Source organism: Saccopteryx bilineata, chromosome 9 (genome assembly GCF_036850765.1).
Source record: "Saccopteryx bilineata isolate mSacBil1 chromosome 9, mSacBil1_pri_phased_curated, whole genome shotgun sequence".
Classification (NCBI taxonomy): domain Eukaryota; kingdom Metazoa; phylum Chordata; class Mammalia; order Chiroptera; family Emballonuridae; genus Saccopteryx; species Saccopteryx bilineata.
This window is the reverse complement of record NC_089498.1, coordinates 69,966,850-69,991,387: the sequence shown is the minus strand read 5'-3', so window position 1 is coordinate 69,991,387 and position 24,538 is coordinate 69,966,850. Positions and strand designations below refer to the sequence as shown.

The 24,538-nt window shown below is 40.2% G+C and overlaps 1 protein-coding gene across 1 annotated transcript; it reads right to left on the bottom strand.

The window, feature by feature from the left end:
• Positions 1-882: 882 nt before the first annotated feature.
• Positions 883-23,336, bottom strand: LOC136313167 (protein AF1q-like). Its single transcript, XM_066243319.1, has 2 exons — positions 23,324-23,336; positions 883-1,225 (listed from the first exon to the last, which is right to left on the bottom strand). The coding sequence occupies exons 1-2, from the start codon at positions 23,334-23,336 to the stop codon at positions 948-950; spliced, it is 291 nt and encodes a 96-aa protein (XP_066099416.1). The 3' UTR covers positions 883-947.
• Positions 23,337-24,538: the final 1,202 nt, after the last annotated feature.

Genomic DNA, 24,538 nt, shown 5'->3' with positions numbered 1-24,538 from the left:
GTTTTCCCATTATGTGTATTTCTTGCCCGCTGGGTGCAAGCTAGGATTAAAGGTAATGGCCCACCAGTTCTTGGCTACCCTGTTTCATTATCGTCTGTGTGAATCAAATGCAAACCTGCATGGGCCAGGCGGCTGTGATAGTGGCCGTGGCTACTGGCTTTACAAAAACCTTACAAGTTATTAAAAATGGTCAGCAAGATTGTATTTTAAGATTTGAAATTAAGTGATTTTCCTTAAAGTTTTCAACGCATAGGAGCAAAATTGTAAAGTGAGTAGGCTTTACGAAGAAACACTTATTTTGAGAGAACACAGCTATTTCTAAAGTAAGTCACGGCTTTCCCCTATTTTCACTTCCCAAGACATTATTCCCTCTTGTTTTATACATTTACCCCCAATTTCAGAAAAAGTATTAAAAGAGGGGTCAGAATCAAAACAGCAAGCATCTTATCGCCTTAGCCTTTTAGAAATCCTACTGTCATGTAGCAGATAATCTCAAAATTTACAAGGTATTCATCATCACTTAAAGAAATATTTGTGGTTACTAGCCCAGAGCAGGAAATCAAGAAGCTTTGAGCAATCTCTAAAGCTGATTAAAGTGAAGTAAAAGAATCAGTTCTTACATTTTGCACTACTGGACTACTCTCTGGTGCCTCCATCAGGCCTGTTTTCTGGAATTAATCTAGGATGGAGAAGAGGGATCCCTGTGACTCAGAAAGTACTCAATTGCTTGAACACTTTACTTTGTGGCTTGAGGGCTTTTGAGAGAAAGTGACAAAATACATTAAGTTAAATAAGTAAATAAGTACAACACAACTGGCTGATTCATCAGCACCACCTCAACACAATGGAAGGGAGAGAGCAAGATTAATAGGGGAAAAGGAAGAAAGGGAAGAGGTTTAAAAGGGAAGACAATGAGGGCAAGGTGGTGGGAGAGAGAAGTCTTGGATTTAGAGCAAATCCAGTTCGAAGGAGTGGATGCTGGCAATGGGAGCTCTCCAGAAGTGGAAGGTGCTGTACTCAAGGAGGGCATCGCCTTCAGGGTTTTTCTCCTGTTCTGTTCCAGTTACTTGCCTGGTCATTTTGCCAACGCTGCTGTCCTTGACCTTATAGATGAATGTATCTGACAGACCCAGGCTTTCCAGCTCCGACAGATCCAGTTCTGGAATGGGCGTTCTCCAGGAATAAAAGGAGCTGTACTGGCCACTCACAGGGTCCCTCAGACTTCCTGTTATCAGTGAATTACCAGTGTGTTCCAAAGATGGATGGAGGATCCCGGGCTCCGTTCCCTGCCCTGGGCTGGAGAGAAAGGCAGCTGTGGGGGCTTTTCCTGCTTTGTTTTTTCACTCCCTTCCCCTCTTCAGGGACTGCATAAAAATTCTTATAGTGCACAGCTGCTATAAATAAATTGGTAAACCTTTCTCTAAGAAGTTTAAAGAGCTTGATGCTATTTCACTCTTCCTTAGTGTATGTGTAGGTAGTCAGTTTACATTATGGACTGAATTTTTGTGTCCCCCAAGTTTATGTTGAAGCCCTAAAACCCAATGTGATAGTGTTTGAGGCATGAGGCCTTTGGGAGGTGATTAGGTTTAGGTGAGGTCTGAGGGTAAACCCCCATGGTGGGTTAGTGTAGTTATAGAAATATTTCTTATAAAAAGATGATACCAAAGCTCCTTCTCTCTGTGATGCAAGGACAGTCAGATGGTGGCCATTTGCAAGCTAGAAAGAAGTTCTTCATTGGGAAACCAAATTGGCAGACACCTTGTCTTAGACTTCCAAAACTGTAAGAAATAAATGCCTGTTATTTAAGCCATCCAGTGTATGCTATTTTGTTGCAGTATTTTGTGAGCTGGCTAATACAAAAACTAAGGTTCAAAGAGCAGAAGCATTAAAATTGCACAGATAAGCCCTGGCCAGATAGCTCAGTTGGTTAGAGTGTCATCCCCACATACCAAGGTTGTGAGTTTGATGCCAGGTCAGGGCACAGACAAGAATCAACCAATGTATGTATAAATAAGTGGAACAGCAAATCTATGTCTTTTTCTCTCTCTTTCCCTTCTCTCTCTAAAAAATACAATTTTGAATCTATAAAAAGAAATTACACAGAGAATCCTCTTGTGGCAAGATTGATGTTTTCAGTGTTGTACTTCTTAGCCTAATGCTTACCCCACCAGAACTGGCTCTTTAGTTATAGTAATTAAGACTATTTGCTGAGTGTAGTCTCATCTTCACAATTCTAAGATCCTTGCCTGATCTAAAGTGGCTACGTTGTTTTAAAAAAATATGGTGGAAACAACCTAAATGTCTATCAACTGACAAATGGATTTAAAAAAGGTATATTCATGCAATTATAATATTTAATTGGCCATAAAAAGGAATGAAGTACCAATACATGCTACAACATGAATGAATCATAAAAACATGCTGAGCGAAAGAAGCCAGACCTAAAAATCACATATTATATGATATGTGATATAAATGGTTATATGCAATGTCCAGAAAATCTATATAGACAAAGTAGACTAGTGGTTTCTTAGAGCTGAGCTGGAGTAATGGGGGCACAGGAGATTGATAGCTTAAGGATATGGGTTTCTTTTTGAGGTGATGCAAATGTTCAAAAATTGACTGTGGCCTAGCCTGTGGTGGCACAGTGGATAGAATGTTGATCTGGAATGCTTAGGTAGCCAGTTTGAAACCCTGGGCTTGTCCAGTAAGGCACATACAACAAGCAAGCAATGAACAACTAAAGTGATGCAACTATCAGTTGCTACTTCTTGCTCTCCCACCCCTCCTCTCTCTGTAAAATCAATCAATAAAAATAAAAATAAATTGACTGGTAATGGTTGCACATCTGTGCAACAGTAGTGATGTTTGTGACTATACTAAAAACCAATCAATTGTACACTGTAAGTGGTTAAATTTATTGTATGTGAATTACATATAGAGCTATTTTTAAAATATGAAAAGGAGCTCAACTTCATATTAGAGAAATAAAAATCAAAACAAGAGTGAGCAGCCATTTTTCAGCCATCAGATTAGTGAACATATTCAAGTCTATACTATCTATCGTGGGTGAGGGTGTGGAGAAGTTGGTCCTCTTGTACACTGGCGATCGGAGTAGAAATTAAGGAACCCTTCACGGAGAGAAGTTTGAAAAGATCTCTCCTGATTCAATACACACACACACTTGGTTTAGGCATTCCACTTACAGGAATTTATTCTATATACATTTATTGAGCATAAAATAATTTTTACAACATTGATCATAACAACAAAAACAACCAAAAGTCCATTAATAAAAAATGGAGTAAAATAAGTTATAAATACATATGTTATAAATACCATGCAGCTGTTATAAGAATGAAGGTGCAGAACAGTATATATAACAAGCTACTGTTTTGTGCATGCAGGGAAGAAATTAAAATAAGAATATATATGTTTGGCCCTGGCCTGGCAGCTCAGTTGGCTGGAGCAGTGTCCCGATGTGCCAGGGTTGTGGCTTTGATCCCAGCCAGGGCACATATGGGAAACAACCAATGAATGCATAAATGGGTGGAGTGGCAGATTGATATTTCTCTCTCTCTTTCTCTCTCTCCCCCTTCCTTTCTCTAAAATCAATTAAAAATATATGTATGCATATATTTGCATAAAGAAGGATACCCAGTAAACTAATATGGTATAAATGGTTACCTGATTGAGTAGGAACTAGGTAGATGGTAGACAGAAGTGGATATGACATGTTTTACTGAATATCTCTTTATATTGTTTTATTTTTGAGCCATGTGAACATCTAACCTAAAATGTTAAATTAAAAAAATAAAAAGAATATAACTAAATAAAATAATAAAAATATCCACACAAAGTAAAATACAACTTGTAAAGGTACATTGAGTGAAAACATAAATTGCAGAATAGTATGTATTTCATTTCTTTATTCAATTAGCATATACTACCAGCCAGATAGCTCAGCTGGTTAGAGAATCATTACAAAGTGCAGATGTTGCTGGTTTGATCCCTGGTCAGGGCACATAGGGGATAGATGAATCTTCCTGTCTCTCTTGCTCTTTTCCTTCTTCTCTCTAATTTCAATAAAATAAACATCTTAAAAATATTTTTTTAACTATTAACAAATACTTTTGAGTCCTAATTTATATAGTAAATACTAGAGCTATGAAGCAACCAAGGCAACCGAGGCTTCTGCTGTCATGGAGATTACATTTTAATGATGAGTAGGTAGGCAAGTATATAAATAAACAAGATAATTTTAAACAATGATAGAAAGAAAATAAAACATGGTGATGGAGAGTGACTTAGTAGGGAAATAGTTACTTGATGGGTGTCAAAAAAGACCTCTCTGAGAAGGTGAGACAGGAATGAAGAGGACCTGGGAGAAGAGAGTGATTCAGGAAGATAAGGTAGTGAGTGCAAAGGTCCTGAGGCAGAAACAAGTTGTCAAATTTGAAGGTCTGGAATATAGTCTGCATAGAAGACAGAAAGGGGTAGGAAAAGAAGTCAGAGTGGTAGTAAGGGGGCAAATCATGGTTAAAATAAAAGAACAATATATACTTTTCTATATAAGTTGAAAATATCTGGAAGAATAGGCAATCTCATTAATGTTATTAAGTGGCTATTTTGTGGGTGGGAATTAGGTCAATAGGACTCTTATATTTTCTATATTCTAGTGGGATTTAGAATTTTTTAAATATTTAAATGCTTAAAATAAGAAATATGCTTTAAAATAAGTTTATTTATTTATTATTATTTGTTTTATTAAGTGAGAGGCAGGGAGGCAGAGAGACAGACTTCTGCATGCACCCAGACTGGGATCCACCCGGCAAGTCCCCTATGGGGACTCTGCCCATCTGGAGCTGTTGCTCTGTTGCCTGGCTGAGGTGAGGCCATGGAGCCATCAGCTCCTGGGGCCAACTTACTCAAACCAATTGAGCCATGGTTGTGGGTGGAAAAGAGAGAGATAAGAGAGGGAAGGGTAGGAGGAGCAGTGGATAAGCGGATGGTCACTTCTCCTGTGTGCTCTGATCAGAAATTGAACCCGGGACATCCACATGACAAGCTGGAGCTCTACCACTGAGCCAACTAGACAGGGCCCATTTTTTTAAAAAAAAAAAAAAAAAAAAAAAGGTAGTATTGCCTGACCAGACAGTGGAACAGCAGATAAGGCATTGACCTGCGATGCTAAGAACCCAGGTTTGAAACCCCAGGTCATGGGCTGGAGCATGGGCTCATCCAACTTGAGCATAGACTCTCTAGCTTGAACACAGGGTTGCTAGCTTGAGTATGGGATCATCAACATGATCCCATGACCGCTGGCTTGAGCCCAAAAGGTCACTAGCTTGAAGCCCAAGGTCACTGCCTTGAGCAAGGGGTCACTGGCTCAGCTGGAGTCCCTGGGTCAAGGCACGTATGAGAAAGCAATCAATGAACAACTAAAGTGGTGCAACTACCAGTTGATGCTTCTCATTTCTCTCCCCTCTTACTGTCTATCTGTCACTACCCCCCCCTCAAAAAAAAGGAAAAAGTGAGTAATAATCTACGAAAGTGAATAGTTTGATGATTCCTTTGGTTCTAGTCCCTCTAGTGGTAATCATGAGGCAGTGCTGGTGACTGTGTCCAAGCCCAAGCATACTATGGTGAATTAAAACATCTTTAATGGAGCTCTGAAACACTGAGGGCTTTTTTTTTTTTTTTTTTAAAGAAACTTGAATTCTTGAAATTGTGTGATCCTTGCCAAATGGTGGGTGGAGAAAACCCAAAAGTTGCTATGGTGATTGTTGCAGTTGCCTACTGTGTATCATGAAGCAGGGGTCAGCAAAGTCTTTAGATTTTAAAATTAGAACATGAGGAATTCTCCAGTTCAGCTGTCTTGCATCTGTATGACTTCAATATCCAGGCCCTAGTAACCATCTCTTCTGAGCTTTTGCTCATGTCTTTACTACGCCGTCTTCTCTCCACCTGGACGAATTATGTCTTCCTCCCCGTTTAGTCGGCTCACCCCTTCTATGTAACTTTCCCAATGACTCACTTTGTCCCCACTTTACGTTATTCCGTAGCACTTCCTGATCAGGATAGAAATATCTGACATTTAGGTTGCTGTCACTGGGGACCGGATAGCACGTTAATTCATGTCACCTACCTCACAGAGGTTATCATCCTCTTTGAACAGATGGAGAAAAGCAACCCGAGGTATAGAGCCATAAGGTAAGGTCATGGCTGGTAAATGGTAGCTTAGAATTGAATCCTTGTCTGACTCTTGATCACTAACATTAAAGCAGTAACTTATACTTGAATATATTGCTTTCTATTTGGATATTGATTATATATTTTATTCAGTGTAGATCATGGGTCATAAACTGAGATGGGTATAGTAAGGTGACCAACTTTTTTACAATGAAAAGGAGGACAAAAATAAATTGAAGAAAACAATATCGTAAATAAAAGAAACATTTTATTCATTGCAACAATAATATACTATAATATGATAAATATATAATAAAACTTTTTAATATTTTATATTGTAATTTTGCTTACATGCCTATTAATTTTTAATAAGAGTTGTAAGAAAAAAGTACTCATTTAGATACAAATATGTCACATCACACGCAATGGATCGACTCTGTATCCATCGAATATGGACATTTACAGATTAGTCTTCCAATATCAAAAAGGAGGACATGTAGGAGGCCACTTTTCGAGGGAGGATGGAACTTACAAAAGAAGGACTGTCCTCCCTAAAGGAGGACGATTGGTCACCTTAGGTATAGGGACCAGGGTGTGAAAACTTGATATAATAGACATTATTTTCTCAAAGAAATTATGTCCTCTCTTGTTTTTTGTTTTGAAACATGGGCCTTCTTCCTCTATCTTGTGTTGTTCTATAATTGATAAAAATAGGGGTTAAGAAATAGTTTACTTTCTTCTTAACTCTATCACAAAAATATGAGTGATAATGCCTGGTAACTGACACTGGTCTCAGTATCAGAAAGCAGCAACAGGGAGTTGTGAGACTGTCACGAACTCAAAAGTACAAATCCCATCTAGAGGGGATATTCCCAGCTCAGCTCCAGGCAGATGTTGCCACTGGGGATGGCAAAGTGATCCCAAGATTGTCAGATCTTCCAATTTTTCAAGAGAAGGTAGAACCCTGAAATTTTATGTAAAATCTACAAATTTTAGCCCTGGCCGGTTGGCTCAGCGGTAGAGCGTCGGCCTAGCGTGTGGAGGACCCGGGTTCGATTCCCGGCCAGGGCACACAGGAGAAGCGCCCATTTGCTTCTCCACCCCTCTGCCGCGCTTTCCCTCTCTGTCTCTCTCTTCCCCTCCCACAGCCAAGGCTCCATTGGAGCAAAGATGGCCCGGGCGCTGGGGATGGCTCCTTGGCCTCTGCCTCAGGCGCTAGAGTGGCTCTGGTCGCAACATGGCGACGCCCAGGATGGGCAGAGCATCGCCCCCTGGTGGGCAGAGCATCACCCCTGGTGGGCGTGCCCGGTGGATCCCGGTTGGGCGCATGTGGGAGTCTGTCTGACTGTCTCTCCCTGTTTCCAGCTTCAGAAAAATGAAAAAAAAAAAATCTACAAATTTAAAAAGTTGGCAGGCCCTGGCTAGTTGACTCAGTGAATAAAGATGTCCCTATAAAAAATATTCAAAGTCACTAATCATCAGAAAAATAGAAATTAATAACCACAATGAGATACCACTTTATGCCTGTTAGAATGGATTTCATTAACAAACCAATAAACAACAAATGCTGGTGAAGGTGTGGAGAAAAGGGAACCCTCCTGCACTGCTGGTGGGAATGCAGACTGGTGCAGCCACTGTGGAAAACAGTATGGAGATTCTTCAAAGAATTAAAAATAAAACTGCTTTATTTATTTTTAGTTTTGTGACAGAGACAGAGAAAGACACAGAGAGGGACAGACATACAGGAAGGGAGAGAGATGAGAAGCATCAATTCTTTGTTGTGGCACCTTAGTTGTTCATTGATTGCTTTCTCATATGTACCTTGACCAGGGGGCTATGGCAGACTTAGTGACCCCTTGCTCAAGCCAGTGACCTTGGGCTGAAGCTGACGAGCCTTGCTCTAACCAGATGAACCGGTGCTCAAGCCGGTGACCTCAGGGTTTTGAACCTGGGTCCTCCTCATCCCAGTCTGATGATCTATCCACTGTGCCATCACCTGGTCAGGCTGGAACTGCCTTATGACCCAGCTATCCACTTCTAGGAATATATCCTAGAAATTCCAAAACACTAATTTGGAAGAAGATATGCACTCCCATGTTCATTGCAGCATTGTTCATAATAGCCAAAAACTGGAAACAGCCCAAGTGTCCATCAGTGGATAAATGGATAAAAAAGCTGTGGCACATATATACAATGGAATAGTATGTGGTGGTAAAAAAGAAGGAAATCTTACCTTTTGCAACAGCACAAATGGGCCTGGAGATTATTGTGCTAAGTGAAATAAGTCAGGTGGAAAAAGGCAAATACCATATGATCTCACTTATATGTGGAATCCAATGGACACAACAAACTTGAGGAAGACAACAGAAATGGTGGCAAGGGAACAGATGGACAGCTGTCAGAAGAAAGAAGGAAAAGGGGACTGGATCAAAGAAGGTGAAGGGATTAGCCAAAAAATACATATACAACACATATATGCAGAAACAGGGTAGCAATAGCCAGAGGGTAAGGGGGGAAAGGGGGAAAAATGAGGGTGGAAGGAGACATTGCATGTGGCAGGGGGCACGATGAGGGGTATAGATGGTGTGATATTGAGTGGGACACTTGAAACCATGTCAACACAATAAATTAAAAAAGGAAGAAAATAATACCTATGCTTCAGCCCCAGAGACTCCATTTTAATTGGCCTATAGGAGGGTCCTGGCACTGGAATATGTATATGTATGTACATATATGTATAGGTATGTGTGTGTATTCACCAAATGATGGTACTAGGTAGGCAACTGAGAATATAATTGGTCTAGGTCAGGCATGGCCAACGTACGGCCCGTGGGCCGGATTCGGCCTGCAGAATGAGTTTATGTGGCCTGCGATTAAATTTTTTTTTTTTAAGAGTTTGGCACGTTCTTTTTTTTTTTTTTTAATTTTATTTATTCATTTTTAGAGAGGAGAGAGAGATGGAGAGAGAGAAACAGAGAGAGAGAAGGGGGAGGAGCTGGAAGCATCAACTCCCATATGTGCCTTGACCAGGCAAGCCCAGGGTTTCGAACCGGCGACCTCAGCATTTCCAGGTCGACGCTTTATCCACTGCGCCACCACAGGTCAGGCCAGCGATTAAATTTTTAATATTCTCCGCACGAAGCACTGTGGAAATGAAATAAGTGATATTTTATTTTATTTTTTTTTTATTTTTTATTTTTTGCATAATTCAATTTATAATTTTATTTTTTTAAATGGGGTGACATCAATAAATCAGGATACATATATTCAAAGATAACAAGTCCAGGTTATCTTGTCTTTCAATTATGTTGCATACCCACCACCCAAAGTCAGATTGTCCTCTGTCACCTTCTATCTTGTTTTCTTTGTGCCCCTCCCACTCCCTATCCCTCTCCCATTCCCCCCTCCCCCCCGTAACCACCACACTCTTATCAATGTCTCTTAGTTTCACTATTATGTCCCACCTACGAATGGAATAATACAGTTCCTGTTTTTTTCTGATTTACTTATTTCGCTTCGTATCATGTTATCAAGATCCCACCATTTTGCTGTAAATGTTCCGATGTCATCATTTCTTATGGCTGAGTAGTATTCCATAGTGTATATGTGCCACATCTTCTTTATCCAGTCATCTATTGATGGGCTTTTTGGTTGTTTCCATGTCCTGGCCACTGTGAACAATGCTGCAATAAACATGGGGCTGCATGTGTCTTTACGTATCAATGTTTCTGAGTTTTGGGGATATATACCCAGTAGAGGGATTGCTGGGTCATAAGGTAGTTCTATTTTCAGTTTTTTGAGGAACCACCATACTTTCTTCCATAATGGTTGTACTACTTTACATTCCCACCAACAGTGTATGAGGGTTCCTTTTTCTCCACAACCTCTCCAACATTTGCTATTACCTGACTTGCTAATAACAGCTAATCGAACAGGTGTGAGGTGGTATCTCATTGCCGTTTTGATTTGCATTTCTCTAATAGCTAAAGAAGATGAGCATCTTTTCATATATCTGTTGGCCATTTGTATTTCTTCCTGGGAGAAGTGTCTATTCATATCCTCTTCCCATTTTTTTATTGGATTGTTTGTTTGTTTGTTGTTGAGTTTTATGAGTTCTTTGTATATTTTGGATATTAGGCCCTTATCTGAGCTGTTGTTTGAAAATATCATTTCCCATTTAGTTGGCTTTCTGTTTATTTTGTTATCAGTTTCTCTTGCTGAGCAAAAACTTCTTAGTCTGATGTAGTCCCATTCATTAATTTTTGCCTTCACTTCTCTTGCCATTGGAGTCAAATTCATAAAATGCTCTTTAAAACCCAGGTCCATGAGTTGAGTACCTATGTCTTCTTCTATGTACTTAATTGTTTCAGGTCTTATGTTTAGATCTTTGATCCATTTTGAGTTAATTTTTGTACAGGGAGAGAGACTGTAGTCCAGTTTCATTCTTTTGCATGTGGCTTTCCAGTTTTCCCAGCACCATTTATTGAAGAGGCTTTCTTTTCTCCATTGTGTGTTGTTGGCCCCTTTATCAAAAATTATTTGACTATATATATGTGGTTTTATTTCTGGACTTTCTATTCTGTTCCATTGGTCTGAGTGTCTATTTTTCTGCCAATACCATGCTGTTTTGATTGTCGTGGCCCTATAATAGAGTTTGAAGTCAGGTATTGTTATGCCCCCAGCTTCATTCTTTTTCTTTAGGATTGCTTTGGCTATTCGGGGTTTTTTATAGTTCCATATAAATTTGATGATTTTTTGCTCTATTTCTTTAAAAAATGTCATTGGAATTTTGATGGGAATTGCATTAAATTTGTATATTGCTTTGGGTAATATAGCCATCTTGATTATATTTATTCTTCCTAGCCAAGAACAAGGTATATTCTTCCATCTCATTATATCTTTTTCGATTTACCTTAACAATGGTTTATAGTTTTCATTATATAAGTCCTTTACATTCTTTGTTATGTTTATTCCTAAGTATTTTATTTTTTTTGTTGCAATTGTGAAGGGGATTATTCTTTTGAGTTCCTTCTCAGTTGTTTCATTGTTGGCATATAGAAAGGCTATTGACTTCTGTATGTTAATTTTGTATCCTGCGACCTTACTGTATTGGCTTATTGTTTCTAGTAGTCTTTTTGTGGATTCTTTGGGGTTTTCGATGTATAGGATCATATCATCTGCAAAAAGTGATACCTTTACTTCTTCTTTTCCGATATGGATGCCTTTTATTTCTTTGTCTTGTCTGATTGCTCTGGCTAGAACCTCTAGTACCACATTAAATAAGAGTGGAGAGAGTGGACAACCCTGTCTTGTTCCTGATTTAAGGGGGAAAGCCTTCAGTTTAGTGCCATTTAATATGATGTTAGCTGATGGTTTATCATATATGGCCTTTATCATGTTGAGATATTTTCCTTCTATACCCATTTTGTTGAGAGTCTTAAACATAAAATTGTGTTGTATTTTATCGAAAGCCTTTTCTGCGTCTATTGATAAGATCATGTGGTTTTTGTTCTTTGTTTTGTTGATATGGTGTATTACATTAACCGTTTTACGTATGTTGAACCATCCTTGAGATTCTGGGATGAATCCCACTTGATCATGATGTATTATTTTTTTAATATGTTGTTGTATTCGATTTGCTAGTATTTTGTTTAGTATTTTAGCATCTGTATTCATTAGAGATATTGGTCTGTAGTTTTCTTTTTTTGTGCCATCCTTGCCTGGTTTTGGTATGAGGGTTATGTTGGCCTCATAAAATATGTTTGGAAGTATTGCTTCTTCTTCAATTTTTTGGAAGACTTTGAGTAGAATAGGAACCAAGTCTTCTTTGAATGTTTGATAAAATTCGCTGGTATAGCCGTCAGGGCCTGGACTTTTATTTTTGGGGAGGTTTTTAATGGTTTTTTCTATTTCTTCTCTACTGATAGGTCTGTTTAGGCTTTCTGCTTCTTCTTGACTCAGTCTAGGAAGGTTGTATTGTTCTAGGAATTTATCCATTTCTTCTAGGTTGTTGAATTTAGTGGCATAAAGTTTTTCATAGTATTCTACAATAATTCTTTGTATATCTACGGTGTCCGTGGTGATTTCTCCTCTTTCATTTTGTATTTTGTTTATATGAGTTCTTTCTCTTTTTTCCTTGGTAAGTCTTGCCAAGGGTTTGTCAATTTTGTTGATCTTTTCAAAGAACCAGCTCCTTGTTCTATTAATTTTTTCTATAGTTTTTCTGTTCTCTAATTCATTTATTTCTGCTCTGATTTTTATTATCTCCTTTCTTCGGCTGGTTTTGGGTTGTCTTTGTTCTTCTTTTTCTAGTTCCTTAAGGTGGGAAGTTAAGTGGTTCACTTGGGCTCTCTCTTGTTTGTTCATATATGCCTGAAGCGATATGAACTTCCCTCTTATCACTGCTTTTGCTGCATCCCATAGATTCTGATATGTCGTATTGTCATTTTCATTAGTCTGTATATATCTTTTGATCTCTGCACTTATTTCTTCTTTGACCCATTCATTTTTTAAAAGTATGTTGTTTAGTTTCCACATTTTTGTGGGATTTTTTTCCTCTTTTTTGCAGTTGAATTCTAGTTTCAAGGCTTTATGATCAGAAAATATGCTTGGTACAACTTCAATTTTTCTGAATTTGCTGATATTGTTTTTGTGGCCCAACATATGGTCAATTCTTGAGAATTGATCCATGTACACTGGAGAAAAATGTATACTCAGTCACTTTGGGATGAAATGTCCTGTAGATGTCTATCATATCCAGGTGTTCTAGTGTTTTGTTTAAGGCCACTATGTCTTTGTTGATTCTCTGTTTGGATGACCGATCTAGAGCCGTCAGCGGTGTATTGAGGTCTCCAAGTATGATTGTATTTTTGTCAGTTTTTGTTTTAAGATCAATAAGTAGCTGTCTTATATATTTTGGTGCTCCTTGGTTTGGTGCATATATATTAAGAATTGTTATGTCTTCTTGATTCAGTGTCCCCTTAGCCATTATGAAATGGCCATTTTTGTCTCTAAGTACTTTTCCTGTCTTGTAGTCAGCATTATCCGATATGAGTATTGCTACACCTGCTTTTTTTTGGATGTTATTTGCTTGGAGTATTGTTTTCCAGCCTTTCACTTTGAATTTGTTTTTATCCTTGTTACTTAGATGAGTTTCCTGTAGGCAGCATACAGTTGGATTTTCTTTTTTAATCCATTCTGCTACTCTGTGCCTTTTTATTGGTGAGTTTAATCCATTTACATTTAGTGTAATTATTGATACTTGTGAGTTCCCTATTGCCATTTTATATCTTGCTTTCTGTTAGTTTTGTGTCTTGTTTGATCCTTCTCTTTCGTTTTTCTATCTTTTGTTTTTATTTGGTTGTATTCCATACATCTTTCCTCTGTTGCTATCTTTTTTATCTCATGTGCTTCTGTGGTGGTTTTTTCAATGGTGGTTACCTTTGAGTAATGAAAAGGGTCCCTACCCTGTTCATTGTAGCGAACTATTTTGTGAGTACTTTTGCACTCCATCGTCCTTTGCTACTGTTAATCTCCGTCTTCTCCCCCTCTTTCTTTTTGTTGTTGTCACAGTTTAAATTTGGTTTTATTGTGTTCTTCTTGGAGCTTTTACTTGTGGCTCTGTTTTTTTTTTGTTCTTTGTATCTGATTGGAGAACCCCCTTTAGTAATTCCTGGAGTGGGGGTTTTCTGATGATAAATTCCCTCATCTTTTCTGTATCTGTGAATGTTTTTATTTCTCCTTCGTATTTGAAGGATAGCTTTGATGGGTATAGTATTCGTGGCTGAAAGTTCCTCTCTTTCAGGACTTTAAATACTGGGGTCCACTCTCTTCTAGCTTGTAGAGTTTCTGCTGAGAAATCTGATGATAATCTAATGGGCCTTCCTTTATATGTTGTATTCTTCTTTTCCCTGGCTGCCTTGAGAATTTTTTCTTTGCTGTTGGTTTGTGTCAATTTCATTATGATATGCCTTGGAGTAGGTTTGTTGGGGTTAAGAAAACTTGGAGTTCTGTTTGCTTCTTGAACTTGAGGCTTTAGTTCTTTCCACAGGCTTGGGAAGTTCTCATCAATTATTTGTTTAAGTATGTTCTCCATTCCATTTTCTCTCTCTTCTCCCTCTGATATACCTATTATTCTTATGTTATTCTTTTTGATGGAGTCAGATAATTCTTGTAGGGCTATCTCATTTTTTTTAATTTTTGAGTCTCTTTCTTCTTCTCTCTGTTGTGCCTCAAGTTGCTTGTCTTCTATTTCACTAATCCTCTCTTCTATCTGACCTGTTCTATTAGCTAAGCTTGTTACTTCGTTTTTCAGCTCGTGAATTGAGTTTTTCATCTCTGTTTGATTTGTTTTTATAGTTTCAATTTCCTTGGACATATATTCTTTGTGTTCATGGAGTTGTTTTCTGATCTCCCTATATTGCCTTTCTGTGTTTTCTTGTATATCTCGGAGGATTTTTAGGATTTCTATCTTGAATTCTCTGTCATTTAGCTCCAAGGTTTCCAATATATTAATTTTTTTCTCCATAGATTTTTCCTCATCTAGCTGTGTTACCTCTCTTTCTTTTGTATCCATGATATTCGATTTTCTCTTTCTTAATGGCATCTGAGGGTGGTTTTGTTGATAGTATTAATGAGATTTAATAAAGAATAAAAAGTTAAAAAAAATAAAAAAATAACAAATCGAAAAGAGTTGTTTTTTTTTAAAAAAATTAATAATGAAATAAAGAAAAATAAAATAAAATAAAAATTTTTTAAAAAAGGAAATTATTCCCCCCCTCTTTTTTTCCTCTCCTCTCCTCTCCCCTCTTTCTTGAGAAAATCTTGTGGTGGACTGTGAGTTATAACAAACAATGCCTGTGATGGAGGGCCTGAATTGGGGAAAAGTAATAAAGGGGCAAAAAAGAGAGAAAGAAAAAAAAAAAAAAAAAAGGAAAAAAAGAAAAAAGAAAAAAGAAAAAAAAAAGAGCGTATGGACCCACAAAAAGCAAATAAGGAAAAAATTTGGGTCAAGAATAAAATGATTTGCTTTTAGGTGTTGGTTTTCTAAGAGTTATGATGAGAGGAATAAGAGGAAAATGGAAAAATGGGGGGACAAATTAAAAACTTACTATTGTATTTAGTGGAACAAGAACTAGATAATATGGAGAGCCAGGGATGGGAGCACTGCTAGTGAGTTAAAAAGGTGAAGTAAAAACCCCCCAAAATGCCACAAACATAGGTTTGAGTCCCAGATAAGATAATTTGTTTGTTATTGAGGTTTGAATGAGAGGAGATGTAAAGGAGAAAGGAAGAAACTAATATAGAGGGAGAAAAGAAAGAGAGAGAGAGAAAAAAAGAGGGAACCACTAAAAGAAGAAAAAAGAAAGGAGAGAGAGAGAGAGAGTTAAGGGTTTTGGAGTGCAACCCTCATAGAGAGAAAGGAAGAGAAGAGAAATGATAATGGGAGATGTAACACTTATGGGTAGTGTAGTTCAAGGAGAGGAGAGAGTAAGACCGGTAGAGAGTTAATCGGCCAAATTGGAGGAGGAAAAAAAGGTCTCAAGAATGAAGATAAGAGAAACAAATGAACAAATATAATAAAATGGGATAGGTTATAAAGTCTGCAGATTATTCTTGATTTTGAGAGGTTATCTTCTTGCTTTTTCTTTTCTCTCCCTCTTCCTGGTCGGTGACTCTGTACCCCGGGTTCTGCCCCTTTGGCACACTCAGGTAGAGGTTTGCAGTTGATAAGTCTCTATGGCAATGTCATGTATTGTGCTTTATTCTCGTTGGGAGTCGAGGCTCATTAGCATTTATAGGCTCCGACAGTGAGAGAGTCCGTGTTCCTGGAGCCTTTCTCCTAGTCTTTCCTTCCTCAATTAGTAGCCTGATAGTCCAGGTATGGGGTTGCTGCTGCCTCTGCCTGGATAGTAAGAGGCTCAAATTGCTGGCAACTCCCCACTCTATTTCCACTCAGCACAGGGCTCTGGGTAAGGCTCAGTCAGTCAGAGCTGCTAGCATAATCAGGCGGGCTTTCCGCCCACTCGAAGACCTCTGGCTCTGCCACTCTATCCGGTAACACAAGCGGGCGCCCACTTCTGGGGGGCGCTTGGAGGAAACTCTCACTCACTGTCTGCAACCAGGATATCCGGCCAGCAGTCTCACGCTCTGAGTGAAACCCCCAACCGCAGGGAAAAGTTGCAGCATTGGAATTGAGTCTCGCTCTGTCCCCGTGTGCGGCTTTTGCAAGGCGCTGGGGCGGCCCGAGATTCCGCTTTGGCCCACACAAAGGCCCCTGACTCTGCCCCTCTCTGCGATAACACGGGCGCGCACTGCCGAGGCACTCGGAGGAATCGCTCACTCCTTATCTGCGCGCGCAAACCAGGATATGAGGCCGGCCGCGGTTCCCTCTGAGTGAAACAGCCTCCAGCACGGAAAATCTCCACCGTTGGGATTAGTTCTCACTCCCTCCCGTGCGTGGCTTTCCCAGGGCGCTGGGGCTGCCCAGAGACTCTGCCCTCAGCCCACAGAAAGGCCTCTGACCCTGCCTCTCCGTGGGGCAACACGGGCACCCACTTCCGCGGCTTAGGAAGAAATCTCTCTTCCACTAACTGCGCACCGACCAGGAGACCGGGTAAAATGGCCGCTCCGCTTGTCTTTCTTTGTTTGGGTTTGGCGCGAGTGTTAGCTTGTATTGCCCGGGTTGCCACAGGATCAGATTTTCCTCGGCTTGGATCTCTGAGCCACAGCCTGGTTCGGCCGTTTTTGCTGCGGCGGCCTGGATCTATTCACCCCCTTTGCCCGCCTCAGTTTCTATATTCACAGTTACCAGAGAAAGCCGCCCTGTTTAGGTTAGTGAGGAAGGCGGAGCATTTCTTACTCCCTATTTCCTTCGGGGTTTGGTTATATATTTAGCCAATTTTTCACTCAATCATACCTTTGGGTGTATTGCGAAGAATCTGGAAGCTCCAAGTATAGGTTTTTCTGTTTCTGGTTGAAGATCTTGTTGAGTTTTGGGGGAGATTTATCGGTATCGCTTCCTACTCCGCCATTACTCTGACGTCATCTCCAAGTGATACTTTTAAATCGTTATACATAAACTACGATATCTAACTATTGTACAACAATGAAAGTTAAAATCTCAGCTACTCAGAAGCGGAAGAGTCTTTGATTATTGGAAATTGAGATATTTAAGGAGATAGTGATACATGGAAAAGAATTCATGTGTGACTAATCTAGGGTTAACTTCCAATAATTGGTCGAATGGATTCGCGGTACTTCTTTATTTTTTTAAAAAATTCCATTATAAAGATTTACAACTTTTGTATTTGTCTGTGCAATTTTTATAAGCAATTCCTTGCTGAAGCCAGTGACTTTGGGTCCAAGCTGGTGAGCCTTGCTAAAACCAGATGAGCCTGTGCTCAAGCTGGGAACCTCGGGGTCTCGAACCTGGGTCTTCCTCATCCCAGTCCAATGCTTTATCCACTGCACCACTCCCTGGTCAGGCTGTATTTAACGTTTTTTAATTTTAATATTTCATCTGGCCTGTGAAAAAAGTTTTCTTTTTTATCTGGCCTGGGGGCAAAATTGTTGGCCATGCCTGGTCTAGGTACTAAGAATCAAGATCTTACACCAGAAGTTATATCATGATAATTTAGTCCAGTTTCATGCCCATAAGTAACTATTTTCCAAAAATTACCATTGTATCTGATTTGACTACTATATTACTGTCAACCTTAAAAATTAAACAGCAAAGGTTATTAAAGTGGCAACTGAGCAGAAGAATTGCAATTCAGGACATGCAAACTATGGCAAACTATAGGCAAGTCTAAAGAGACAAAAGGGAGGTCAGCTTTTTTTCTTCTTTTTTCTTTTCTTTTTTTTTAGGGAGAGAGAAAGACACTTCAACTTGTGGTTACACTTAGTTGTGCATTGATTGCTTCTTATATGAGCCTTGACAGGGAATTGAGCCAGTGATCTTGGGTTCAAGCTGGCAATCTTAGGGTTGAGCCAGTGACCCTGTGCTCAAGCCACTGACCTCTGGATTGTGTGGCTGATACTGGATCAGTGACCCTGGACTTACAAGCCTGTGACCTTGTAATTGAGTTGGCAACCTCAATATTCTGGGTTGACTGAGCCACCACAAGTGAAGAGTGTTTTTGTTTTATTTTAATTTTTATTTACTGATTTTAGAGAGAGAGGGAAACATTGATTTGTTGTTTCTGTATTCATTGGTTGATTCTTTTAAGTGCCATGACCAGGGGTTGATCCAGTGGTTGAACCTTGAAACTTGGCTTTGAACCTAGAAATCTGGCTTATCTGGATGATGCTTTAAACCACTGAGTACCTGGCCAGGGCCTGTGAAGGTTGTTTTGAATGAGAGGTCATTGTTTGGGAATGTGAGTTTGAGGTTGTGGCACTTTCTTACTGGCAACAAGCAGTTGTTGCTGAGGAAAGAAGATGGTCAGCTGACCATTACTGAGAAAAAACAGGTAGAGAACCTTCCTTCTTCCTATTGATTGTTAAGCTGCTGATGCTGGTTAGGTAAGTTACAGTGAGTGGATATGTGCAATATATGAGAGCTCTCCCCTCATGGCTTCCTGACTCCATGTTGAATAGGGTTCTCTTTATTTATTTTCACATTGCTAATATACTTCACTGCAACTCTACTTGAGAAGAGAGTAAAAAAAGCTGAAACCAGGTGGTGGCACAGTGGACAGGTGGTGGCACAGTGGACAGAGCATCGGACTGGGACTCGGAGGACTCAGGTTTGAAACCCCAAGGTCGCTGGCTTGAGCAAGGGGTCACTTGGTCTGCTGTAGCCTCCCAGTCAAGGTACATATGAGAAAGCAATCAATGAACAACTAAGGCACCGCAACAAAGAATTGATGCTTCTCATCTCTCTCTCTTCCTGTCTGTCTGTTCCTATCTGTTCCCCTCTCTCTATTCTCTCTCTGTCTTGTCTTTCTCTGTCTCGGTCACAAAAACAAAAACAAACAAACAAAAAAAGGTGAAATGTCAGGGAGATATATAAGTGCTTGTTTCCAGAACATAATCAACTGACTGTTCAAGGAGTTTCATCTGTTTAAAATAAACCTATTATGATCCTGGCCAGATAGCTCAGTTGGTTAGAGCCTTGACCCAACACACCAAGGTTGTAAGTTCCATCCCCGGTCAGGGTACATATAAGAAATAACCAATAAGTGCATAAATAAGTGGAACAACAAAATCCATGTTTTTCTCTCTCTGGAAAAAAAATCAATATATTAAAAAGAATTTTAAAAGTAATAAGTTTGCTTCTTCCTTTCCTAAAAAAAATATACATTAGCTACTTTTCCATAATCATTAAAAATGAATTATTTAGCCTGACTAGTAGTGGCATAATGAATAGAGTGTTGACCTGGTAAGCTGAGGTCACCAGCTCGAGCACAGGCTTGCTAGTTTGAGCATGGGGTTGCCGGCTTGAGTGTGGGGTCATCAAAATGATCCTATGGTTGTTGGCCTGAACTGAAAGGTCGCTGGCTTGAAGCCTAAGATTGCTGGCTTGAGCTCAAGGTTGCTGGCTTGAGCAAGGGGACACTGGCTCTGCTTGAGTCCCCTGGTGAAGGCACATATAAAAAGCAATCAATGAACAACTACAAAGAGTGATGCAAGTATGAGTTGATGCTTCTCATGTCTCTCTCTCCCTCTCTAAAAAAAGAATTATTTAAAATTTGATTTTTTAAAAATTACAGTTTGCATTCAATATTATTTTGTATTAGTTTCAGGAGTACAGCATAGTGGTTAGACCATTAAATATATACTTTACAAAGTGTTCCCCCTGATATTTCCAGTACCTACCCAATACATTCACAGTTATTCCAATGTTATTGACTACATTCCCTATGCTGTACTTTACATCCCCATATAACCATCTTGTAAACTACCAATCTATACTTCTCAATCCCTTCACCTTTTTCAACCAGTCTTCAAAATCCTTCCCCTCTTGCAACCATCAGTTTGTTCTCTGTATATGAGTCTGTTTCCGTTTCATTTATTTGATTATATTGTTCTTTAGATTCCATGTATAAGTGAAATCATATGGTTTTTGTCTTTCGCTGACTGACTTATTTTACTTAGCAATATACTGTTTAGGTCTACCCATGCTGTTGAAGAATTAATTATAATTTAAAAATAAAAAATACACATAGTCAAAATTTGGAAGGTATAAAAGCACAGGAGAATTTACCTCCCATTCATGTACTTAGGCGCTCCAACAAGGCAACTAATTTTAGGGGTTCTGTGTATCTTTCCAGAGACATTATTACTATAGTTTAGTCATTTTTCATTTCTATTTTTTGGCTTCAGATAGAAAGCTTAAATCGCTCCTTTTTAATAGATCCTTTCACATTCCCTTGAAATAAAGGTGCTAAGGTCAGAGGGGGAAAGAATGATCCAGTGTAAGAATATTAGAGCTTGAAAAGACCTCACAGGTCATCTTGTCCTTTACTATTCCAAGTGTGGTAGGTCCCTGGATCAACAGGGACTGTACCTGGTGGCTTGTCAGAAATGCAGAATCTCAGACCTCACCCAGACATCCTGACGCAGAAGCTGCATCTTAACCAGATTACTAAGTGATTTGTGTGCACCTTTAAGTTTGAGAATCATTACTCTGGTCTGTCTTCCTTCAAAAATCAAGGAAGTGTGGCTCACCAAGTGGGGGGCTGATACAGAAATCAGGTTTTCTAATGGCATTATCAAGAGCATTTTCTAATATACTACTTCTGGCCAGGTAATCTGATGTAGTATTTTAATGCATTTTCTTCACTATGAGCAGGAAGTAGGAGCTTGATAATGGTAGTTATTGTACTTTCTGTTGTTACTATTGCTTTTTAAATTAATAAACTTTATTTTTTAGAGTAGTTTTAAGTTCACAGCAAAATTGAACATAAAGTACAAAAAGTTCTCATATAGTTCCCCTATCCCTACACAACACTCACCACTATTGATATCCCCACACACTCATTATTATTATTATTTTTTTTTGGATTTTTCTGAAATTGGAAATGGGGAGGCAGTCAGACAGACTCCCGCATGTACCCGACCAGAATCCACTCGTCATCCCCACCAGAGGGTGATGTTCTGCCCCTCCAGGGCGTCGCTCTGTTGCAACCAGAGCCATTCTAGCACCTGAGGCAGAGGCCATAGAGCCATCCTCAGCACCTGGGCCAACTTTACTCCAATGGAGCCTTGGCTGCGGGAGGGGAAGAGAGAGACAGAGAGGAAGGAGAGGGGGAGGGGCAGAGAAGCAGATGGGTGCTTCTCCTGTGTGCCCTGGCCAGGAATTGAACCCGGGACTCCTGCATGCCAGGCCAACGCTCTACTACTGTGCCAACCGGCCAGGGCCCCACACACTCTTATTAACAACAGGATTACTAGTAGAGCAGGTCCTCAGGTTATGACAGTCTTGACATAGGACATTTTGAGTTTACAATGCTCACTCCCATAAAAACTTAAAAAATAAGATGTGTTTCAGCTTACACTGTTAGTGTCATACTTGTGGACTACATGAGCTTACCAGTTTGGTTGTGCATGGCAAAAGACTACACAGTAATACGGCATACGAGTGAGGGAGTTGCCATCCCCCAGTATGCTCACCTACACCATTTTGGACTGTTAAAAGTGCAAGTGTTCCATTTGTGTTGCTTTGTTTGGCTCCTTAATGAAAGACAGAGTTTTCAGATGGTACTGCTTTGAAGAAGAGGAAAGGCATCATGATGGAAGTGAAATTAGACATTGTAAAGAAATCAGAAAAAGAATCAGTGATGAACATTGGCCATGTGCTAGGCCTTAGCTGCTCTATTGTAGCAACAATTATCAAGGATAAAGATCATATCCTAGAGCACATAAAGAGATCAGCCCCTAGAAAATCAACTGTGATTGCTAACCAGCAAAGCGGCATAATGATTGAGATGCAAAGATTGCTAGTTTTGTAGCTGGAAGACCAGTATCAGCAGCATATAGCAGTTAGTCTGATGTTGATTCGGGACAAGGCTAAATGATTGTTTGAAGCAGTAAAAAGTGAAAAGGGGGAAGGGAGTGAAGAATTTGTGGCTAGTAGGGGTTGGTTCATGTGTTTAAAAGCTCATGCCAACTTGCATAACCTTAAGGTTCAGGGTGAAGCTGCTAGTGGGGAAGAGAAAACAGCAGCAAATTTTCTGATAGGTTGGCTGAATTGACTGAAGAGGGAGGGCTTTTGTGCTGAACAAGTGTTTAATGTTGATGAGACAGGCCTTTTTTGGAAGTGTATGCCTAATAGGACCTACATTGCTAAAAAGGAGAAGACAGCACCAGGCCATAAGCTGGCAAGGAGAGACTGACTTTGCTTCTTGGTAGGAATGCTGCAGGTGACTTCAAACTCAAGGCCTCTGTTGGTGTACCAGGTGGAAAATCCAAGGGCACTAAAGGGCAGTTGGAAGGGTCAACTCCCTGACATCTGGAGGTCTAACAAGAAGGCATGGGTGACGTTTCATTTTTTTTTTTTTTTTTCATTTTTCTGAAGCTGGAAACAGGGAGAGACAGTCAGACAGACTCCCGCATGCGCCCGACCGGGATCCACCCGGCACGCCCACCAGGGGCGACGCTCTGCCCACCAGGGGGCGATGCTCTGCCCATCCTGGGCGTCGCCATGTTGCGACCAGAGCCACTCTAGCGCCTGAGGCAGAGGCCACAGAGCCATCCCCAGCGCCCGGGCCATCTTTTGCTCCAATGGAGCCTTGGCTGCGGGAGGGGAAGAGAGAGACAGAGAGGAAAGCGCGGCGGAGGGGTGGAGAAGCAAATGGGCGCTTCTCCTGTGTGCCCTGGCCGGGAATCGAACCCGGGTCCTCCGCACGCTAGGCCGACGCTCTACCGCTGAGCCAACCGGCCAGGGCGACCGTTTCATATTTTTGAGGAGTGGGTTTTCAGCCATTTTGTGCCAGCTGTGAAAGACTACTGTGTTAGCAAGGGGCTACCTTTTAAAGTGCTGCTAGTGCTTGACAATGCCCCTGGCCACCCTGCCCACTTGAGTGACTTTAACCCTAATGTCAAGGTGGTTTACCTTCCACCTAGTACCACTGCCCTTTTACAAACCATGGACCAAAGTGTCACTGCCTTTTTCAGGGCCTACTACCTCTGGAGGACATTGCTATGGGCTTTAATGCAATGGAGGACAAGAACCTGACACTCAAAGACTTTTGAAAGTCTTATACCATTTACAATGCTGTACAAAACATTGCTTTTGCCTTGGACGAAGTGAGGCAAACTTAAAGGGTGTGTGGAAAAAACTATGTCCCTAGTTTGTATATGACTTCCATGGCTTTGAGGAGCCAATGGAGGCTGTATCAGAGAAGGTTGTTGCCATGGGTAAACAGCTTAATTTGGAGGTGGAGGCTGAGGATGTCACTGAGCTACTGGCATCACATGAAGAGGAGCTGTCTGCTTAGGACCTCATTTAGCTGGAGAAGTAGCTGATTGAAAAGGAAGAGATAGAAACACCAGAAACCAAGAGATTTACTACTGAGTCTTTGGCAAAAGGTTTTTCTGTGGTAGAGGATGGGTTGGCTAAATTTCAGGCTGAGGACCCCAGTGATGACAGATTCAGTAAGGTCTACAGAGCTGTTATGGATGCCTTGCAAAGCTATAGGCAGATTTTGGAAGAGAAGAAGTCATTAACCTTTCAGGCAATTCTTTAAGAAGGTAGAGAGGCCTGCAACAGATCCTGTACCCTCTACATTAGCTGCTTCTCGAGATGAAACACCTATAGTACAGGTAGAATCATCTCCAGTGTCTCCTGCATGTTCCTTAGGCAATCCTGATTCACCTGACCCAGTATCTCCAGCACCTTCTGCAGGTTCTCCTGCCTCTCCAGCTCCCTCCTCCCAATAGGTCACTCTCTCCTACCTTGCAATGCCCCTTCTAATAATGTGCAAGCCAACCACAGGAATAAATGTATGGACTTTTTTAAAACTCATTTTTTGGGTCATTTTTTTTGTTACTACAGTACAGTATACATTACAGTATATTTCTGTACTTTTCCTTTTTCTGTGGTTTAGTTGTGTTTTTATGTTCTACATTATGATTTTACAAACTGTGTTAGGATAGGTAAGTGACTTAGGCCAGGGTGTGTTTTAACTTATACCAAAGTTAGTGTTACATCACTGTTGTAGGAACAGGACTGTGTCATAACCCCAGGACCCCCCTGTATTTATTGCATATGATTAAAACTTTCAAGCAGCTCTAGCCTAGTGGTTCAGTGGATCAAGTGTCATCCATGTTCACTGAGGACCCCAGTCAGAGCATGTTGAAGAAGCAATCAGAGTGCACAACTAAATGAACAGCTAAATGG